This window comes from Coffea arabica, chromosome 10c (genome assembly GCF_036785885.1).
Source record: "Coffea arabica cultivar ET-39 chromosome 10c, Coffea Arabica ET-39 HiFi, whole genome shotgun sequence".
In the NCBI taxonomy this organism is placed as follows: Eukaryota; Viridiplantae; Streptophyta; class Magnoliopsida; order Gentianales; family Rubiaceae; genus Coffea; species Coffea arabica.
The window spans coordinates 3,418,668-3,434,745 of NC_092329.1; the positions used below are offsets into that span (position 1 = coordinate 3,418,668).

Genomic DNA, 16,078 nt, shown 5'->3' on the forward strand with positions numbered 1-16,078 from the left:
AGATCAGATGTGCTCATGGCTATACAGAAGAGGTCGTGATTTGATCCCATCCGTCAACTTTCAACAATTTAAGATCAAGATGGAGGTTCTAGCATCTAAAATTGGGTCCCTGGAATTTTGCGCAAGGGGACCCTGAGTTTGGCAAATTGGTGTAAGAACTAAGAAGGAACCTTATCCAGATCCTGACCATCTCGGTTGGAGTAGTCGAATACGTGGCAGTCATCCACACTTTTGGAGTGATGGATATCCTCGACCGCCGGCAGTGCGGCTCCTGTCAGTAACCTGGTGCTGATGCCATCCAAACCAGCAAACTTTTAGATCTCTCATGAAAGGTCATAAATAGCCTTGGTAATATGCTACTCCGTAGACACTTTAACATCCAATATAACTTCTTTTTTCTAGTGTTTCAAAGAAAAAGAGTGGCAAATGAATATATATTAGTATGATTTTATATATAGAATTAGAAAGGAATTCAAAATTAAAAGAAATTAGCTATTAAGCTGTACAATAAAAAGACTCATTTTTCTTTACTTAATGTCCCTTAAAATTTTATACTTGTGGAATTTCTACTCTTTTTTTTGACATTAATTGCCATTAATATGCATTTCTAGTTGTAGGTTTTACATTTCACCATGTTAAAGCATTTTTCAAAAGCTTTTCGTTTGACAGCATACAATTTTTTCAATGTCTTGCAACATACTTATTCTTTTCCTTGTAATTTATAAATAGGTAGTATTATTTTTATAGTTGTTAATAAATTAGAGAACAGTATGAAATTCAAAATATTTTACAATATTTATTATACCTGGCTTTTTCTTATCATTATTAGGAGATTAGCTATATTGATGGAATGCAGGATTCCCACATGAAAAATTAAATAGTTGACTCAGATAATTATATCGACTAATAAAGTAAATACAACTTTAGTTCAAACATCACCAACATAGATTGAGTTTTACCGAAAATGCCAACCAATATAAATTGAAAATGTGATTTAACGTATTTAATAGTTTATCATCACGATGTATTGTGGTAGAATTCGTGAAATTTTTTAGTAATTCGTCCCTTTATTTTCAATTCATTGAATTAGATCTGGTAAATTTGCATGTCTATCTAAATCCACATGGTTAATTTTTATAACTCCAAGTTGATTAAATGTTCTAAAGTTGGAGCATTTAAGTCAAGATACATGGAAAGAGTAAAAGAGAAACAGACACAAAGGCCAAATTGATAATTCCATCAAAAGAGTCTAACGGAGGGAATCACAGAGCTTAACGGATGATCAAACCATGGGCTATATGCCAAAATGGTGTCAATGGTTACTGAGACTCTGGTCAGACGAGTGAACGCTCTGTTCCATTAAATATCTTTGCCAATAGCAAGAAACTGCAGGAGTGTATTAATCTACTAGTAGACTGCAGACTTGGTACGTCTCAGATAGGCAATACAGGAAAAGAATCTCTTATCTATTTCCTCTTCTCATACTTGGAAGACTATTTCTATTCTCTCTCTCACACCTTCACTTCTTTCCTTTATCCTGTCTTCTCTGTCGGTCCCTCCCTTCCTCCCTTTTCCTCTGCAGCTGCTACTGCCTCTGCCTCCCATTTACTGCTGTAGTGAATTCCTTCCTTCTTTTTCCATTTTAATAATCTTCTTGATTTTCTCAACCTCTTTATCATTTTTGAAGATTTTCACTGAGATCTTTACTGAAATCTTGTTGGCTCTTGGAGAGTTATTGGGAATTTGAAGACTGCTGTTGTAATTGGCGACCCAAAGCCAAACTCTTGATTATTGAATTTTGTACAAGATCAGCAGCTTCTTATTGTCCAGCTTCAGGTCTGAACACGGATGGTTCGATGACACAACTTTCATCATATATATTTTTTAAAATAGCCAAAAGTTGTTTTAAGTGAGATTATTTAAGACCATTTGTTTTCTTCATTAATTGTTTATTAATGATCTGTGATTCCGACTGTTTACCTGTGCAAAATTGAATCTTGAGTTAATTTGACTCAAGTATTATAGTGATCGATTATAATATACGGAGGATACCGGTGAAAGAATTGAGCTGATCCATGCATGAGATTGTCCGAATCTGGCTTGAATTTAGCTAAATTTTAGAAAAACCTCTGAGAAAACTGACTGTATCTGATGGTTGTGACTCGTGAGTGTATGCGAGAAGTGGAAAAGAATGAGAAATGATTCATGCTTCTTTCATCTGAATGGAATACTGTTAACTTTGAAGTAAAAAAGATTTTCTCAGAAAGGATTTTGTAAAATATCAGTTATGTTGGCCTGCGATGAAAAAAAATTCAGGGGAATTAGAAGAAGAGACTGTGTTTTTGCGAAGGTAAAATTTTGTTGGTAATTTATCGGCTGTTAAGTTGTTATGAATTGGGAAACATTCAACTTGGTTTCTGAATATCCTGACTAATAATTCGGATGAAGGGTGAAAAAAGTACTTCTTCGCACTGGATAATTCTGTATTATCTGATACTAAAGTTTGCTAACCCACGTTTGTGAGGGGAAGATGGTCGTATCTTGTTAATACTTTCAATGGTGAATCTGTATTACTAGATGTTTTCCCCCCTCTCTAATTTGTTTGTTTTCTGATGCCTTTCAAAGGAGCAAAGATGGCATCTTTACAAGGGCCGGTGGTTTGCCCCGTGGTTCGTGCTAAACAAACTGGAGTTGACACTGTACCTTTTTATACACCTTTGGGACTGGCTGCTAAATTAGTTAGAGGTGGATTCTTTGGGCTTCAAGTGAATAATAGGTTCAATGTACCAAATCAAACACCCCGCCAGACAAAGGTGATCAGGTGTACCTTCAGTTCTTCATCGAATGGCAATGGTAGCAAGGCAGGAAATTTCAGTGAGAATGATGCAGATTACGTAAATTCCAGTGTGGTAGAAGCAGGTATACTTGTGTTGAAAGTTTTTTAATATAATGCTTTTACGTTCCATGGCTCTGCTTTGGAGTTGGATCCATTTACAGTTGCATTTGTCAGGTTTGATATTTTCTATTGTGAGTTTCGCATATGAATGTTTCTTTTCTTGTCTGCGATTAATGGCAGTGGAGAAAAATGATACGGTTCATTCAACTAGTAAATTGAAGGTTAAGTAGCCTTACTGGGAAAAGGAAGAAAAGACGTGACAAAATTTGGGCTTTGTTGTTATTTTGTTTGTCGCCTACATATAGGGTGGAAGAGAGGAAGATTTGCATTTTTCATTCTTTCTGAAGCGTGTCTGACGACTTGTCTGATTAACAACCCATATAGTCAGCTTTGAGACTATCTGTTTCTACTTTTCAATTCTTTGGTAATAAAATAGGAGTTAAGGAAAAACTGTTCATGAAAAGAGACCACAAGCGACCTTGTCATTTTGGTCCAGATTTTCTTATGAGCAGGATTGTCTGGTAGTAGTGTTAAAAAGAAGTTTTTATAGTGACTGTTATGATGTATCCTTTGGTTATCATGGCAGAGTTTATTGTTAATTTGATTGGTTAGGAGGTACTGTGTCATTCATGTGCACCATACTAGCAAGTATTGAAGATATTAAGGGATGTCAAATGTCCCTATTGTTCTGTTTTGTTTATGTTCAGATTATCTTATGTATAGGATTGCTCTGATAGTAGTGTTTAAAAAAAAAAGGTTTAGCTGGCTTTTTTGATGTATCCTTTAGTTATCCTTGTGGAAGTATCGTGTTATATATGTTTGCTGTACTAGCAAGCATTGAAGATCTAATGGGATATGAAATGTTCCTGATAGTTCTGTCTTGTTTATGTTTTGCAGTTGAGGTGAGGAGTGGCCCAGATGGTTTCATGGTCAAGATGAGGGATGGTAGGCATTTAAGGTGCGTGCATAACAACCCCCAGAGTGGGCATCTACCTGATTATGCTCCACATCCTGCAATTGTTCTGAAGATGGAAGATGGGACTGGTCTTCTTCTTCCGATCATTGTTTGTACGTATTTTATAATACTTATCATTCTTCAAGAGAATTAGTTTACTAGGGGAGGCTTTTATTTTTTGTACTCATTGTTCTTTTGATTTATCTTTGTGACCATTCATTGGCTGTATCAGTGGAGATGCCAAGTGTGCTCCTTATGGCAGCTATACGCAATGTCCAAATTGTGAGTCTTATTTTTGCACACCTTTTAGACTCTTAGCCTTGAAATTGGGATCACTTGATAGGTTGTGAATGACAAGATAATTGTTTACTTCAGGCTAGACCCACAATGTACCAAGTGGTTAAGGAAATGATTGATAAGATGGGGTACACAGTAAGTTTGTAATTGTTCCCTTTTCTGAATTACTGTTTGCTTCAACAAATTGTTATACTGTTTCCATCCTATTTCTGATCTTGTTTACTTGCTTGCCTCCTGTTTAGGTGAAACTTGTTCGTGTGACTAAGAGAGTCCATGAAGCATATTTTGCTCAGTTATATCTCTCAAAGGTACCAAAGTGCAATCTCTATTTGGTCAAATTGAAATTTTGGTTCTATTTAGGAGGTGCCTTTTTTTTATTCTTTTGATTATATGGTTGTGATGATGTCAGTTGGGTGATGAAACTGAGACTATCAGCTTTGACCTTCGACCCTCAGATGCAATTAATATTGCTGTGAGATGCAAGGTAAATTGAAGTAAACACTGAATAGATGTGTTTTAGATATTTGTTTGATATCTTTGCTATGCATTTGAAGGTGATTGTCAATGCTTTCCAGTTTGGAATATTGATAATTGTTATGTAAATGATGAAATGCCAGTAATTTATCGATTTTATTTATTGCATAAAATGCCATATTAATAAAACAAGGGGAAATTTGTATTGTAAATTTCTAAAGTGCATGCACTTTATTATTAAGTGCTAGTAACAATGTAACATGGATTGTTAGATGACCCAACCGATAATTCAAGGGGTACTCAGGATCTGGTCCAACCTGAACAAGCCTACTTGTCATGGTCAATCAGTCTTTCAATGGGAAAGTAGTTCTTATTGTCTTTTTTAATTTCTTGATTTGATAATCATGAGTCTCCAGAGAGAGAAAAACTAGCTGAAATTTCTATTCTTATCTGAGCAAAATGATGTGCTTCATCCTTAAAAATGGCTCCTAAGTGATATTATCTGCATTTTTCTAGGTGCCAATACAAGTCAACAAATACCTGGCATATAGTGATGGCATGAGGATTGTTGAATCAGCAAAGCCATCAATGCAGGCTGTGGCTTCAGATGGATTTTTGTTTACAGAACTGGATAGGTAATCTTCTGTATTCCCTTACAACTTAGAAAAGCTACATGCTTTGTTGAGTGTTTTTCCAATTTAATGTGTCTCGTTCCTTAAAAAATGACTTTGGATGGTGCCAAAAAGTTGTTAATTTAAATGGGAGGAAATGATAACCATGTCGAGCAACAAAAATACTACTGCAAAGTCAATCTTTTTATCAACAGGAAACATTTTGATGTCCAACAAGTATAAAATTTTTAACCATCAAATTTGTTCCAATGCGAATTTGGGGAAGCTGCTTATAAAAGGAGGGGCTTGGGGCCCCTGGGGAGGGAATTAGGGGGCATTGGTTTTGGGATGGGGTGGACCTTATAATTGTGTTATGCTGAGGTTATGCTATTTAAACTGCATGATTAACAATTTGGCAAAAAAACTAATTGTTGGCCACTCGACTATATAACGTCCCAAATATGCAACTTAGTGGTTCAATTTTGGTCAGTGGATCAGATGGATATGTGATTGTGTTTATGTTAGTTTCCTTGAAGGCAAACAATCTCCTGGTAACTTAGGGAAGAACTAAAAAACGTAATTATTGTTACATGTTGAGATATAGTTTTTCTGTTTAATGGTGTCTTTCTTTACAAAGGAACAACATAATGAAATCTTGTCACCTGGATTCAGACCTTCTGGCCAACCATGCATTGAAACAAAGGAGTTTGATCTCTTGCGCAATATGCTGATTGCTGCTGTTGAGGAACGCTACCGTGATGCAGGTAGACTTTTTGATCACATAGTTGTGGTACATCATTCTGGTTTGCAGGTTAGATAAGAATATATAGTGCAGAGTCTTGTACCTCTTCTATCTGATGTATTCTGGTACTAAACTTAGTTGTAGTAAATTTGCAACTTTTGTTGCTTTTTGTGTGTCAATGTGATTACCTATTTTAGAAAACATCAAAGCCAACTCCAGGTGAAGTATGGAATTTTGTTTGATTGACAAAAGATAGTGTCACTAGTTTGCAATGCTTCTAAGACAAATAAGTCATTCGATAATGTTTAATCATTTTAATTGAAAAATGTTCATGATTGAGTTTTGTTTTCATCCATAAGCTTGGCTTCCCGTTGCAAATACTACTGAAGGTATGGATTTCCAAATATTAAGCAACAGAAAGTTGCTGCATCTTGTGCATTTTCGTCATGACGGATATCAAAAGTGAAGAAACTTTGAAGATTTAGTTGAAATTTCACTGTCATACATCACATGTTGTCCTGGTTTTCCAAGTTAACAGCAAGATATTGAATTGGTTAGTCTTGATTTGATTAGCTTTTGAGTTCTGATTATGAATATGCTACACTACAGCTCTGTGGAGGGATAAGCTCACTCAGCTCCGATCTAAGAGGAACTGGACATAGTGGTAAGATGTTTCATAGCTAAAATCTACCCAATTTTTGCACCGTCTTCCCCTCTTCCCCGGACTTTCCTAACCTCCCGCTGTTTGTTATGAATTCTACTTGATGCAAATCGTCAAACTAGATATTGTGGCTGAGATGTTGCTGGAGGACGGATTGTGTAAATAGAAACCCATTTGATCGAAGTTGATGAAGTCGATATTGTTGGGAATCATCATCTCCACCTTCAAATATATGCATGTATGTAGAAAGCTTGTGAATATATGTATAGGCAAACTTTCATGGCAACGATGAACTTTATAAACACTGCGATTTCTGCCTGGGTCGGATATTCTTGTTTCCAACTTTCTTTGAGGTTATGCTGCTTATCTGGCAAATGGATTATCTGTCTATTCTCTGTTCTGCACTTTTGTTATATTCTTTTTTTTTTTTTTTGGGTAAAAAAAAAAGTTCGGTTAAATTGGGTTGCGGTTACCATTATGGGTCGGGCATAACTTTGGAATTGATAAAAATTTTGGGTGGATTCTGCTTTGATCACTGGCACGGGTTAGGGCATATTTTTGGGATTGATCTTTTATCAATACAATTCTCATATCAACAACAGAATTTGAAGACACCATTTGTTGTGAGAAGTGATCGTTTTTGTTAATTGAGGCATATGGCAAACTGTTTGAAAGGCAAGAAATAAGTCCCCATTTGGTGCCTTGGGCTTAGACCAATTCCTTTCTCAAATTGGGAAGTGGATAATTAAATTATATTTTTGGTCATTATCTAATTTTCAGACTTTCTTGGTTAAGTAACGAGGAAAATATTTGATATCTCTTGGTTCAAATTTTTCCTGTAGGGGGGAAAGAAAAAGAAGATCAATGAATTATATGATTGTGGTTATGAATATTCCACAAACCTATAATTAATATGTAGTGACGAATGGTGAAAGTAATGACTACATGTAGGGATGACAATCGAGACAGATGCTTGTGGGGTTGATGGGATTTTGGGGAGGAGGGGGGGGGGGGGGGGGGAGTTGTGTGCATTTTTTCTCGTAAAAAAATGGGACGGATTAGTTATGAACTTATAATAATAATAATTATAAGTATTATAAAATATATTTTAATGTATATAATATAATTAATATTATTAATTATATTAATAATTATATATGTATATTAATAGAAATTATTAATTAGTTATGCTAAATTTATTAATATATTTTTATTAAAATTTTAATTATACTTAGTACAATAATATTTTTTTTTCAAAAAAGAAAGCACAATAAAATTTAGTTGTATGTCTCATCATATTGGATTATATTTAGATAATTTCTGTTTGATTGGTTTTATGGATTTTGATTATAAAATTATAGTGAATAATGATTTAGTTATGTGTTGATATTTTAAATATTTGATTCATGACTAAAATTTGACTATAATGTAGTTATAGGATAAATTTTTATTAATTCTCTCAAGTGCCCTCCTGGGGAAAACGGGATGAGATGGGGACGAAAAGGTGGAAACGAGCAGTTGGGATCTTCTATGCCACTATTTGGTGCCGAATTTAGTACCAATTCTACTTATCACATGATGGTAGAAGAAATTTAAATAAACAACACACGATAAATTAAATAAATTAGACACTTGGCATAAATATAGAAGTGGCACTGAAGATCCAACGGGGAAACGAGGGCCGGAGGAAGAGCCGGGCAACTAGTGGGCACCGGGGGTGGGGAGGAGTCACCCGTCCCCCCTCCGTCCCCCGCCCCACCCCTGACCTAATTAACTAAGTGGCTGTACCAGTCAAACTCCGATCCTCCATGGCAAACGGGATTATGTGCATGCTTACTTTTTCAGTGGACCCAATATCCTCGAATGTAGAATTGTACTGACACTAGATGGAGAAGTGCATGCTTTTGCTTGTACTTTTCCTCAAAAAAAATAAAATACTAAGGTTGTGTTTGGATTGCATTTTCCGTCACTTTTCATGGAAAAATTACTGTAACGATTTGATATATGTGAGGGAAAAAGGTGATAGGGAAATGTGATCACGGAAAACGACAATATTTTTCGACGGAAACAAGCAATCCAAGCAAGGCCTAAGCTATTCGTTTATCCGAATTTATTTCTAAAGCAACCTTCTTTGGAAAAAAAATTCCAAGTCTGATGCTTTTTCATAAAATATTACCTTTTTAATCTTTTTATGCTATATAAGCTCCCATTTTGAATGCGATGAGAACTCACTTAAATGAACCTTCTTATTGGTGTAATTTTATTCAGTCTTTTCTACCTCTTGGTTATCAATTTCCACATTCATACTCAAAATTCAAACACAAAAAACCAAATTCAAGGGATAAAATAAAGGGCAATAAATATAATATTCCATAATTGATTAACAAAAAAATGTTATAATTGAGAAGAATGTTATACTTCAAACTACTTAATCATCCAAGGTCCTTTATATTGGAAACAATTGGATTCGATATTAGGTTATCAGAAATAATACGATAAGTCATGAAGAAAAAGAAATGCTATTAACATTTTAATAATATTTTAGCATTTAACACATCTAATGTCTTTTCTTGGATTCTTATTGCCTTGGTTTTTTATTTTTCTTTCTTGGATTTTGCTTATTGTGTATGCATATATTGAGTATGAATGTTGAATTGGACAGCAATTTCACTTAGAACACCTCTACTTTCAAATATTACACTCTTACCTCGTTTTTAAGGACTCAAAATGACTATAAAACTTTCACAAATTTTGGATGGCGACAATTTTGCATGAAAGGAAAAAATAATAAAAAAAAGTCATTGAGCTAATAATTTTCATAAATCTCAAAGGAGGGTAGTGAAAATTTTTTACATAAATTTCAAAGGAGGTTAGTAAAAATTTTCTTTACAACAAAGAGGAGGTTCATTGATGTGAGACTTCACAGCATTTAAGATACGAACTTAGGTGGCATAAAAAAGATTAAAAAGGTGACAATTTGTGAAAGAGTATCATTTCATGAATTACCTCGGAAATAAAGTCTATTTTTTCCATGGAGGAAATAAACTTCATTTATTCTTCACAAGTAGGTTTTGTCTAACGTGGGCTAGGCTCTTTTTTTTTGGTCAATTTGTATTTTCTAAATTACTCCTACTCGTACATATTTAAAGGACGGCCCAACTGGACCATGGAAATTGAAGGGACTAAATCACATCGAACTAGACGAGTATAGACGATATCCAATTCAAAAATTATGTTTCGCAATTTTATATAATCCAAATTCTCACTTTCTAAGTGACTTTTGGATCCAAATCACGAGAATGTATATTTTTCTCGAATCTGTCATTGAGAGGTAAAGGATTTAATCCTTTTTTAGAAATAAAGTTTTTGATCGGAATATGAATTCTTTTATATACTCGTTTAAATTTGGAGAAGTTACGTATAAGTGAAAAGTGATAGGAGATAAAGGTCAAATTCTTGACTTACCACCTAACAAAGATAATTAAAAAGTCATTGTGTCTTTGTGGTGACCAATAATCCAAAAGTCGTTGGCTGGGCTGAGTTTTTATTTGAATTGGTTGCTTTTTACAAGAGGTAAGTTTTTTTTTTTTTTTTTATAATTACAAGAGGTAAGTTTGATGGGCACCACAAAGACGGAAAACTGTGACATCTTGCCAATCTATTGCCAATGTGCACGCCCCTCGGGGTCAGCTCAGCCGGTGAGGCCATGGGGTAATCCTCGTGGTGACACAGGTTCGACTCTAGCCTCACATATCGCCTGGGTGCTCTTGGGGGCGGGGTACTTCAGGCGCAGGGGATTAATCAGGCCCCGTAAGGATTGACCCGGACATCTCTGTGTTGACAAAAAAAAAAAAAAAAAATTGCCAATGTGCACATAATGTTAAATTGTTAATATTCATTGCAGTAAGGCTAAGATTATATAATTTGGAAAAAAATTAACATTGTGTAGCTGTCTTTATAAGGGCATAATTGCATCACCATAGCCTGTAGATGGTCCACTAATTTTTTGTTGAATCTGAATCATGTTGGTTGATTATTGCAAATTAACAGAAAACCATTGCCAAGGACGAATACAATCTGAAGTCAGACAAAACTACCGGAAAAAAAAAAGATTGAAAGTGTATAAGAGTCGATAAAAATAACCAGAACTAACTTGATATTTTACTTAGCCTTTTGCAAACATATAATTCCTTTAGGATTCGTCGAGAGTTTAATAAATTCGCAAGTCCCGGGTTTCGAGGCAAAACTATTAGTTTGCAGGTAAAATAGCAGCTGTTGAAGTGACAGCGATAGTGGGATATAAATGTACTGCATATTCGATCTGGGCAAAAGGTACAAGGCATATTCCTCAGCTATTTGCACCTGAATCTTTAACAAACGCAAGTAATCAATTTCTACACGTTTAAACAACCAGTTTTGCCATTTGTAGTTTGTGTCGACGCAAAACCATATAAAGCATCATTATCCAGCACTGGAGGATGCGGTATCTGAATAATTGGACCTATAAAGGGGCATTATGTATCCTCAGGACGACTTATGCCAATTATGTGTATTAGTGGATGTTTCTTTAAGATGTATACATGTGTTTGTAGCTAAGAAATGCAATGTTCTGAAGCTGGTTTTGAAATTTCAGAAATTGTCAAAATACTAGGTCTTAAAAGAAACTTGGAATAGCTGATGGAACACCCTTTCATGTAATGAACAGAGTCGAATACTAGGCGATTAGCATATATGCTTGAGGAACGAGTGGCTAGTGACTTTATTAATTCAACAGACGCTTGATCACAACATCAAAATAATCGGAGGGGCAGATGGGATTTTTGGGATAAGAAATATACTGTGTGCTCTTCTTTGCAGAGCTTTCAATGTCCAATGAAACAGTTGAAAACAGAGAAAATCTCATCAAACAGAAAAAGGAACATGTATGTGTATACTGTATACATGTATATGATATGCATATGTATGTACATGCGTGGGCAACTTCGCCTAATGTAGAAGGGTACCGTCGCATATCCCCGCCAACCAAAACCAATGATCAGATAAAGCTGCCACGTCAAAAATTGTCGAACAACATATATATGGACATGGTAAATGCAGCTACACAAACTCTTTCATCATGGCAGGTAGGCTCGTACTGGAAGAACAAGATAGTACTCGAGTATAGCTTTTGAACTTGAGAAAGGCCTCTCAATCAATTCTCCATTCTCCGTTTCTTAGGGAACTCTGCGGTAATAAGTGGCTGAGTCTTCGAAATTTGATGATAATGGAATGGTAATGTTACAGATCCTCTGAGTTTTGGTGAGTACATAAAAATTTATTATGCAACTGAGTTCTTGGGCTTCCACTTTTCGTTTTCTTTGATTTGTGTAGCGTATAACAAAGTCCCTCAATTATTAAGGAACACTCTATCAAAGCCCTTTTCTTTTCCTTCCTTCGCATCCCTCCCCTTCTAAATATTTTCAAAAAAAACTTGTACGGCATTCTCGTTGTATTTGACCTATTCTATGGTGAATAAGAGTTTAGTTACATTTTCCATAGAGTCTCCCCTGGGGAAATTATGTATTGCGTGAAAGAACTTTAAATAGATTAAATGATGCTTGTGTGAGACATAATGTATGGGTGTTCTGTAACAGGCTTTCATGAGTTGAAATAAAAAGAAAGTTATTAGCTTACTTATCGATCCTGAAATGGTTAAAAAAAGAGACATCGAGCTCTTTCATGCAATTCTGCTTTCTTGGAGAATTGAGTTGGGAATTCAAGCTGTAGCAATTTTGAGTTGATTAGGGAGCATGGAACAAAGAAAGCCAGGATTTGTACTTGTCTTTTAGTGTTCTCCTTTTGTTATACTGGTCTGCCATCCAAAAAGGCTGCGACATAGTTTTTGGATATGATATTCTTAGCGGTTACTCTGTGTTGTACGTGTCTTTTAATGTTCTCCGTTTGTTATACTGGTCAGTCATCCTTGTAATAAAATGTTTGATTCATTAACGGGCTGTGAAGGGTTTCGTGAATCGTGATTCTGATGAATGAAGTGAACATAAGTCAAGGTTCGTAGTCTTAAAAGAAGAAAACGAAGAAGCAAGCCAGAAACATGTCTGATAAGGAATGTTCTCTTCAGCAGGCTGAGAGTACAATGAGTGGTATTCGAGGAGCTGATAGCGAGGATGTAAGGGATATTGAGGAGCCAATGGCTGTTCATACTTTTCGACAAGCGCTTATCCTTGACAACTTGCTGCCTTCACGGCATGATGACAATCATATGATGCTGAGGTAATTTTTTCAACTTACATAACCATTTACAATGTACTACAGAAAATTTTCAGTCTGTGAAAAATAGTTAGCAGAATGCTTTTCCTTCAGTTTGGATTTCCTGATCATGCAGACTCTGTAAAGTAATTGCAAATTGGTAAACTGATGTAAGATTTGACATAGATGGAAATGTTAAAAGAACTAATTGCTTGCAGATTTTTGAAAGCCAGGAAGTTTAACATTGAGAAAGCAAAATGCATGTGGTCAGACATGCTCCGATGGAGAAAAGATTTTGGTGCAGATACAATCTTGGAGGTAATCTCAACTTTTTTCTCATACTGATATTGGTTTTGGCCTTTTTTTCTTTACCCCTTTCCTTCCTCAGACAAGTCATCTAATCTAGAATGGTCTCTTTAAGCTCTGCAGTTTTCTCATAGTCTAATGGGGCAGCCAACAAAAGAAGCTTGTTACTTACGTGTACCAACTTCATCAAACTTGGTTTGTAAGACAGTAGGGATTTAATTACCTTGTAGAACAACATGATCATTGAGCAATGAGACACATTAGATGGCTGCCTAAATTTCTAGTGAAGGAGGTTTAGAAAAAGTAAGATTTTGTAACTGTGGCTGCTCATCAATTCTTTGGTTGCTATTATATATGTGCTTTATCATCTTCAGGATTTTCACTTCAATGAGTTAGACGAAGTTCTGCTGTACTACCCTCAGTGTTATCATGGTGTAGATAAGGAAGGAAGACCAATTTACATTGAAAGGTTGGGAAAGGTTGACATGTACAAGCTTATGCAAGTAACTACCTCAGATCGGTATGTGAAATACCATGTTCAAGAGTTCGAGAAGACTCTTTCCATTAGACTTCCTGCTTGCTCAATAGCTGCAAACAAATACATAGATGCAAGTATGACGATTTTAGATGTTCAAGGCGTGGTATTGTTCTTCCGCTTTTCCTGTATAGCATTCATCTTCTGGTGTCTTTGATGTGGAGCTGTATGATTGAGCTCTTTTCCTTCTTGTTTAATCATTCAGGGTTTAAAAAATTTGATTAAACCTGCGAGGGAAGTCATTATGCGGTTGCAGAAGATTGACAATGACAATTATCCTGAAGTATATATTTCCTGCATCTTGGGACAACTTCAAGCTGTCTTGTATGATCTTGGACTTAACATAGGAATATTATCCTTGACCATGATATTTCTGAATCAACTTGCAGACTCTTCATACACTGTTCATCATTAATGCTGGCCCTGGCTTTAGGCTTGTTTGGAGTGCAATAAGGCCCTTTCTTGACCCGAATACTGCTTCCAAGATTAATGTATGTTCAGAATGTTTCAAAATAAAAATCTCAAATTTTACATTCTATAGAACACTGACCAATTGTTTTCTACCCTATCAGGTTCTTGGCACAAATTACAAGAGCGCATTGCTTGCATTTGTTGATCAGAGGTGATTATGGTTGATTTTGATTCTTTGAGCTCTTCATTAAATCCTAATGGCACCAAAACTGATTGTAGTATCATATATCAGCGAGTTGCCAGACTTTCTTGGCGGGAGCTGTACCTGCGCAAATGAGGGAGGTTGTTTGAGATCAGATAAAGGGCCATGGAAAGACCAAAATATAGTGAAGGTGAGGAATAAGCCAAGAAGCATGTCAGCAATAAAACTGCTCCTGATATTAACTTCTCTGCAGCATTTTCCTGTAAATTGTAAAGTTTTACGTCTTCAATCAATGTGACCATGTTAATAATGCAGGCGCTTTTGAGCGGTGAAGCAAAGCATTCCATTCACAAATTCATGTCAAATTGTAAATGGAAGCGGGGTGATGACAAGTTACATTTCGTACGTTTAGTTTCACCCTCATATCTGCTTCTTTCCCTTTCAGTTCTTACCTTTAAAGATTTATTCCTTGTGTGAAAATCTGAATCTCTTTTGTTTGTTGGCCAGGTAAGATTTAGTGATAAATCCATAGCTCAGTCAGAATCTGAAGATGAGGATATTGCATTAGCACAAAAATATCCAGATTTAGTGGCAGCTGCTGTTTGTGAAGAAGTCAGTTGCTGAAGAGATAGTACTAGAGTAAAGAAAGATTGAATGGATTGCTGAAACGATAAAAAACTGAGATATGTGGATAAGCTGGAGCTTGGTGGCTAGTCTGGAGAGTTCATTATTATCCCAGATTCTTTGATATGTATAAGCATTAGATGAGCAAACATCTGTTTGTTCATTGTACTTACTTCCATATTGAAATTGTTTATAATTCTTTTGCCTAATGTCATTAATTGTATAGAACTACGATGTGTTTCAGAATCAGAAGCTCATCAAACTTTGTTCCCTGCTCTACCCCTTCTTATATGATCTTCAAATAAAACAACTTCCGCAATTTGCCTTGGAGCTTTCTGTTCTAAATTGAATCCAATTAATAAAGTCATATTACTAATAATCAACTTAAAAATATTTCTTTCAAGGGAGTTGAAGCCTTCACATGCAGCCAAAAATCGTGAGAGGCATAAAGGAAAATAATTTCTTTGTATCAAAACATTTTTCCTTACCTTCTAATCTAAGGTTTCACCTTCCACCTTCAAGTTTGGTAAATTCATTGAGCAAATTATTTGGGTAGCCGCTAAATATTTTGGACAATTGACTTTTAGCCACTCAACTATTAATAGTACGTAATAGTACGTAATCCGGTACTATTAATAGTACCGGTAAAAAACTATTAATAGTACGTAAGATTTAACTATTAATAGTATGTCTCGTAAATCATGCGGACCTTTATATCCGGTAGAAGTAACGGTGGAATAAGATGAAATGATTCAAGATTTACACATTTGATATTTTAGTGGGTAAAAACATACTATCAGTAGTTGATTGGTCATATCTTGACTATTCAAACTACTCAAGTAATTTTCAATATCACATTTCTTCTACTAAAAAAATTGAAAAGGAAATTGAAGATGGTGCACTCTACGACTTCAAAGTGGGCCAATCTCCATGAAATTTAACATTCAAAACTTAGAATGAAACTATCTCCATAATAATAAGGGTTAATTCCACTTTATCCCCCCAAACTTTGGACGATTATCCACTTAAGTCCCTAAACTTCAAAATGGGACACTTAAGTCCCTAAACTTATAAATACCTCCCACTTAAGTCCCTAAACTTATAAAATGGGACACTTA

General features: G+C 35.4%; 2 protein-coding genes across 12 annotated transcripts; both read left to right on the forward strand.

The window, feature by feature from the left end:
- The first annotated feature begins 1,428 nt into the window (after positions 1–1,428).
- On the forward strand, positions 1,429–6,954 carry LOC113714584 (bifunctional nuclease 1-like). 3 transcript variants are annotated; one of them, XM_027238497.2, is made up of 11 exons: positions 1,429–1,836; positions 2,626–2,919; positions 3,794–3,964; positions 4,084–4,133; positions 4,227–4,283; positions 4,391–4,456; positions 4,558–4,632; positions 5,139–5,257; positions 5,906–5,997; positions 6,585–6,639; positions 6,759–6,954. In XM_027238497.2, the coding sequence occupies exons 2-10, from the start codon at positions 2,634–2,636 to the stop codon at positions 6,635–6,637; spliced, it is 969 nt and encodes a 322-aa protein (XP_027094298.1). In that variant the 5' UTR covers positions 1,429–1,836; positions 2,626–2,633; the 3' UTR covers positions 6,638–6,639; positions 6,759–6,954. The 3 variants fall into 3 exon arrangements, 2 of the variants coding, with proteins under 2 accessions (XP_027094298.1, XP_071924607.1); XR_003453745.2 differs by having other exon boundaries at positions 1,453–1,836; positions 5,871–5,997; XM_072068506.1 differs by lacking the exons at positions 6,585–6,639; positions 6,759–6,954 and having other exon boundaries at positions 1,453–1,836; positions 5,871–6,002.
- Positions 6,955–11,211: 4,257 nt separating this feature from the next.
- On the forward strand, positions 11,212–15,279 carry LOC113713535 (phosphatidylinositol/phosphatidylcholine transfer protein SFH6-like). Of its 9 annotated transcripts, none has more exons than XM_072069749.1 (11): positions 11,220–11,759; positions 11,854–11,934; positions 12,637–12,906; positions 13,101–13,200; positions 13,563–13,829; positions 13,929–14,006; positions 14,113–14,214; positions 14,296–14,345; positions 14,427–14,526; positions 14,652–14,738; positions 14,844–15,279. In XM_072069749.1, exons 3-11 carry the CDS (start codon positions 12,728–12,730, stop codon positions 14,958–14,960), a joined length of 1,080 nt encoding a protein of 359 aa, XP_071925850.1. In that variant the 5' UTR covers positions 11,220–11,759; positions 11,854–11,934; positions 12,637–12,727; the 3' UTR covers positions 14,961–15,279. The 9 variants fall into 9 exon arrangements, with proteins under 9 accessions (XP_071925851.1, XP_071925852.1, XP_071925853.1 ...); XM_072069753.1 differs by having other exon boundaries at positions 11,222–11,759; positions 12,755–12,906; XM_072069754.1 differs by having other exon boundaries at positions 11,222–11,759; positions 12,758–12,906.
- The last annotated feature ends 799 nt before the right edge of the window (positions 15,280–16,078 follow it).

What these genes read in the sequence shown, in the direction of transcription:
- LOC113714584 (XM_027238497.2), top strand. Translation starts at nt 2,634, where the DNA reads ATGGCATCTTTACAAGGGCCGGTGGTTTGCCCCGTGGTTCGTGCTAAA. An exon ending in TTGATAAGATGGGGTACACA is followed by an intron (nt 4,284 to 4,390) that starts GTAAGTTTGTAA and finishes CCTCCTGTTTAG; the next exon opens with GTGAAACTTGTTCGTGTGAC. An exon ending in ATATTGCTGTGAGATGCAAG is followed by an intron (nt 4,633 to 5,138) that starts GTAAATTGAAGT and finishes GCATTTTTCTAG; the next exon opens with GTGCCAATACAAGTCAACAA.
- LOC113713535 (XM_027237287.2), top strand. Translation starts at nt 12,728, where the DNA reads ATGTCTGATAAGGAATGTTCTCTTCAGCAGGCTGAGAGTACAATGAGT. An exon ending in TTTTAGATGTTCAAGGCGTG is followed by an intron (nt 13,830 to 13,928) that starts GTATTGTTCTTC and finishes TTAATCATTCAG; the next exon opens with GGTTTAAAAAATTTGATTAA. An exon ending in AAGACCAAAATATAGTGAAG is followed by an intron (nt 14,527 to 14,651) that starts GTGAGGAATAAG and finishes TTAATAATGCAG; the next exon opens with GCGCTTTTGAGCGGTGAAGC.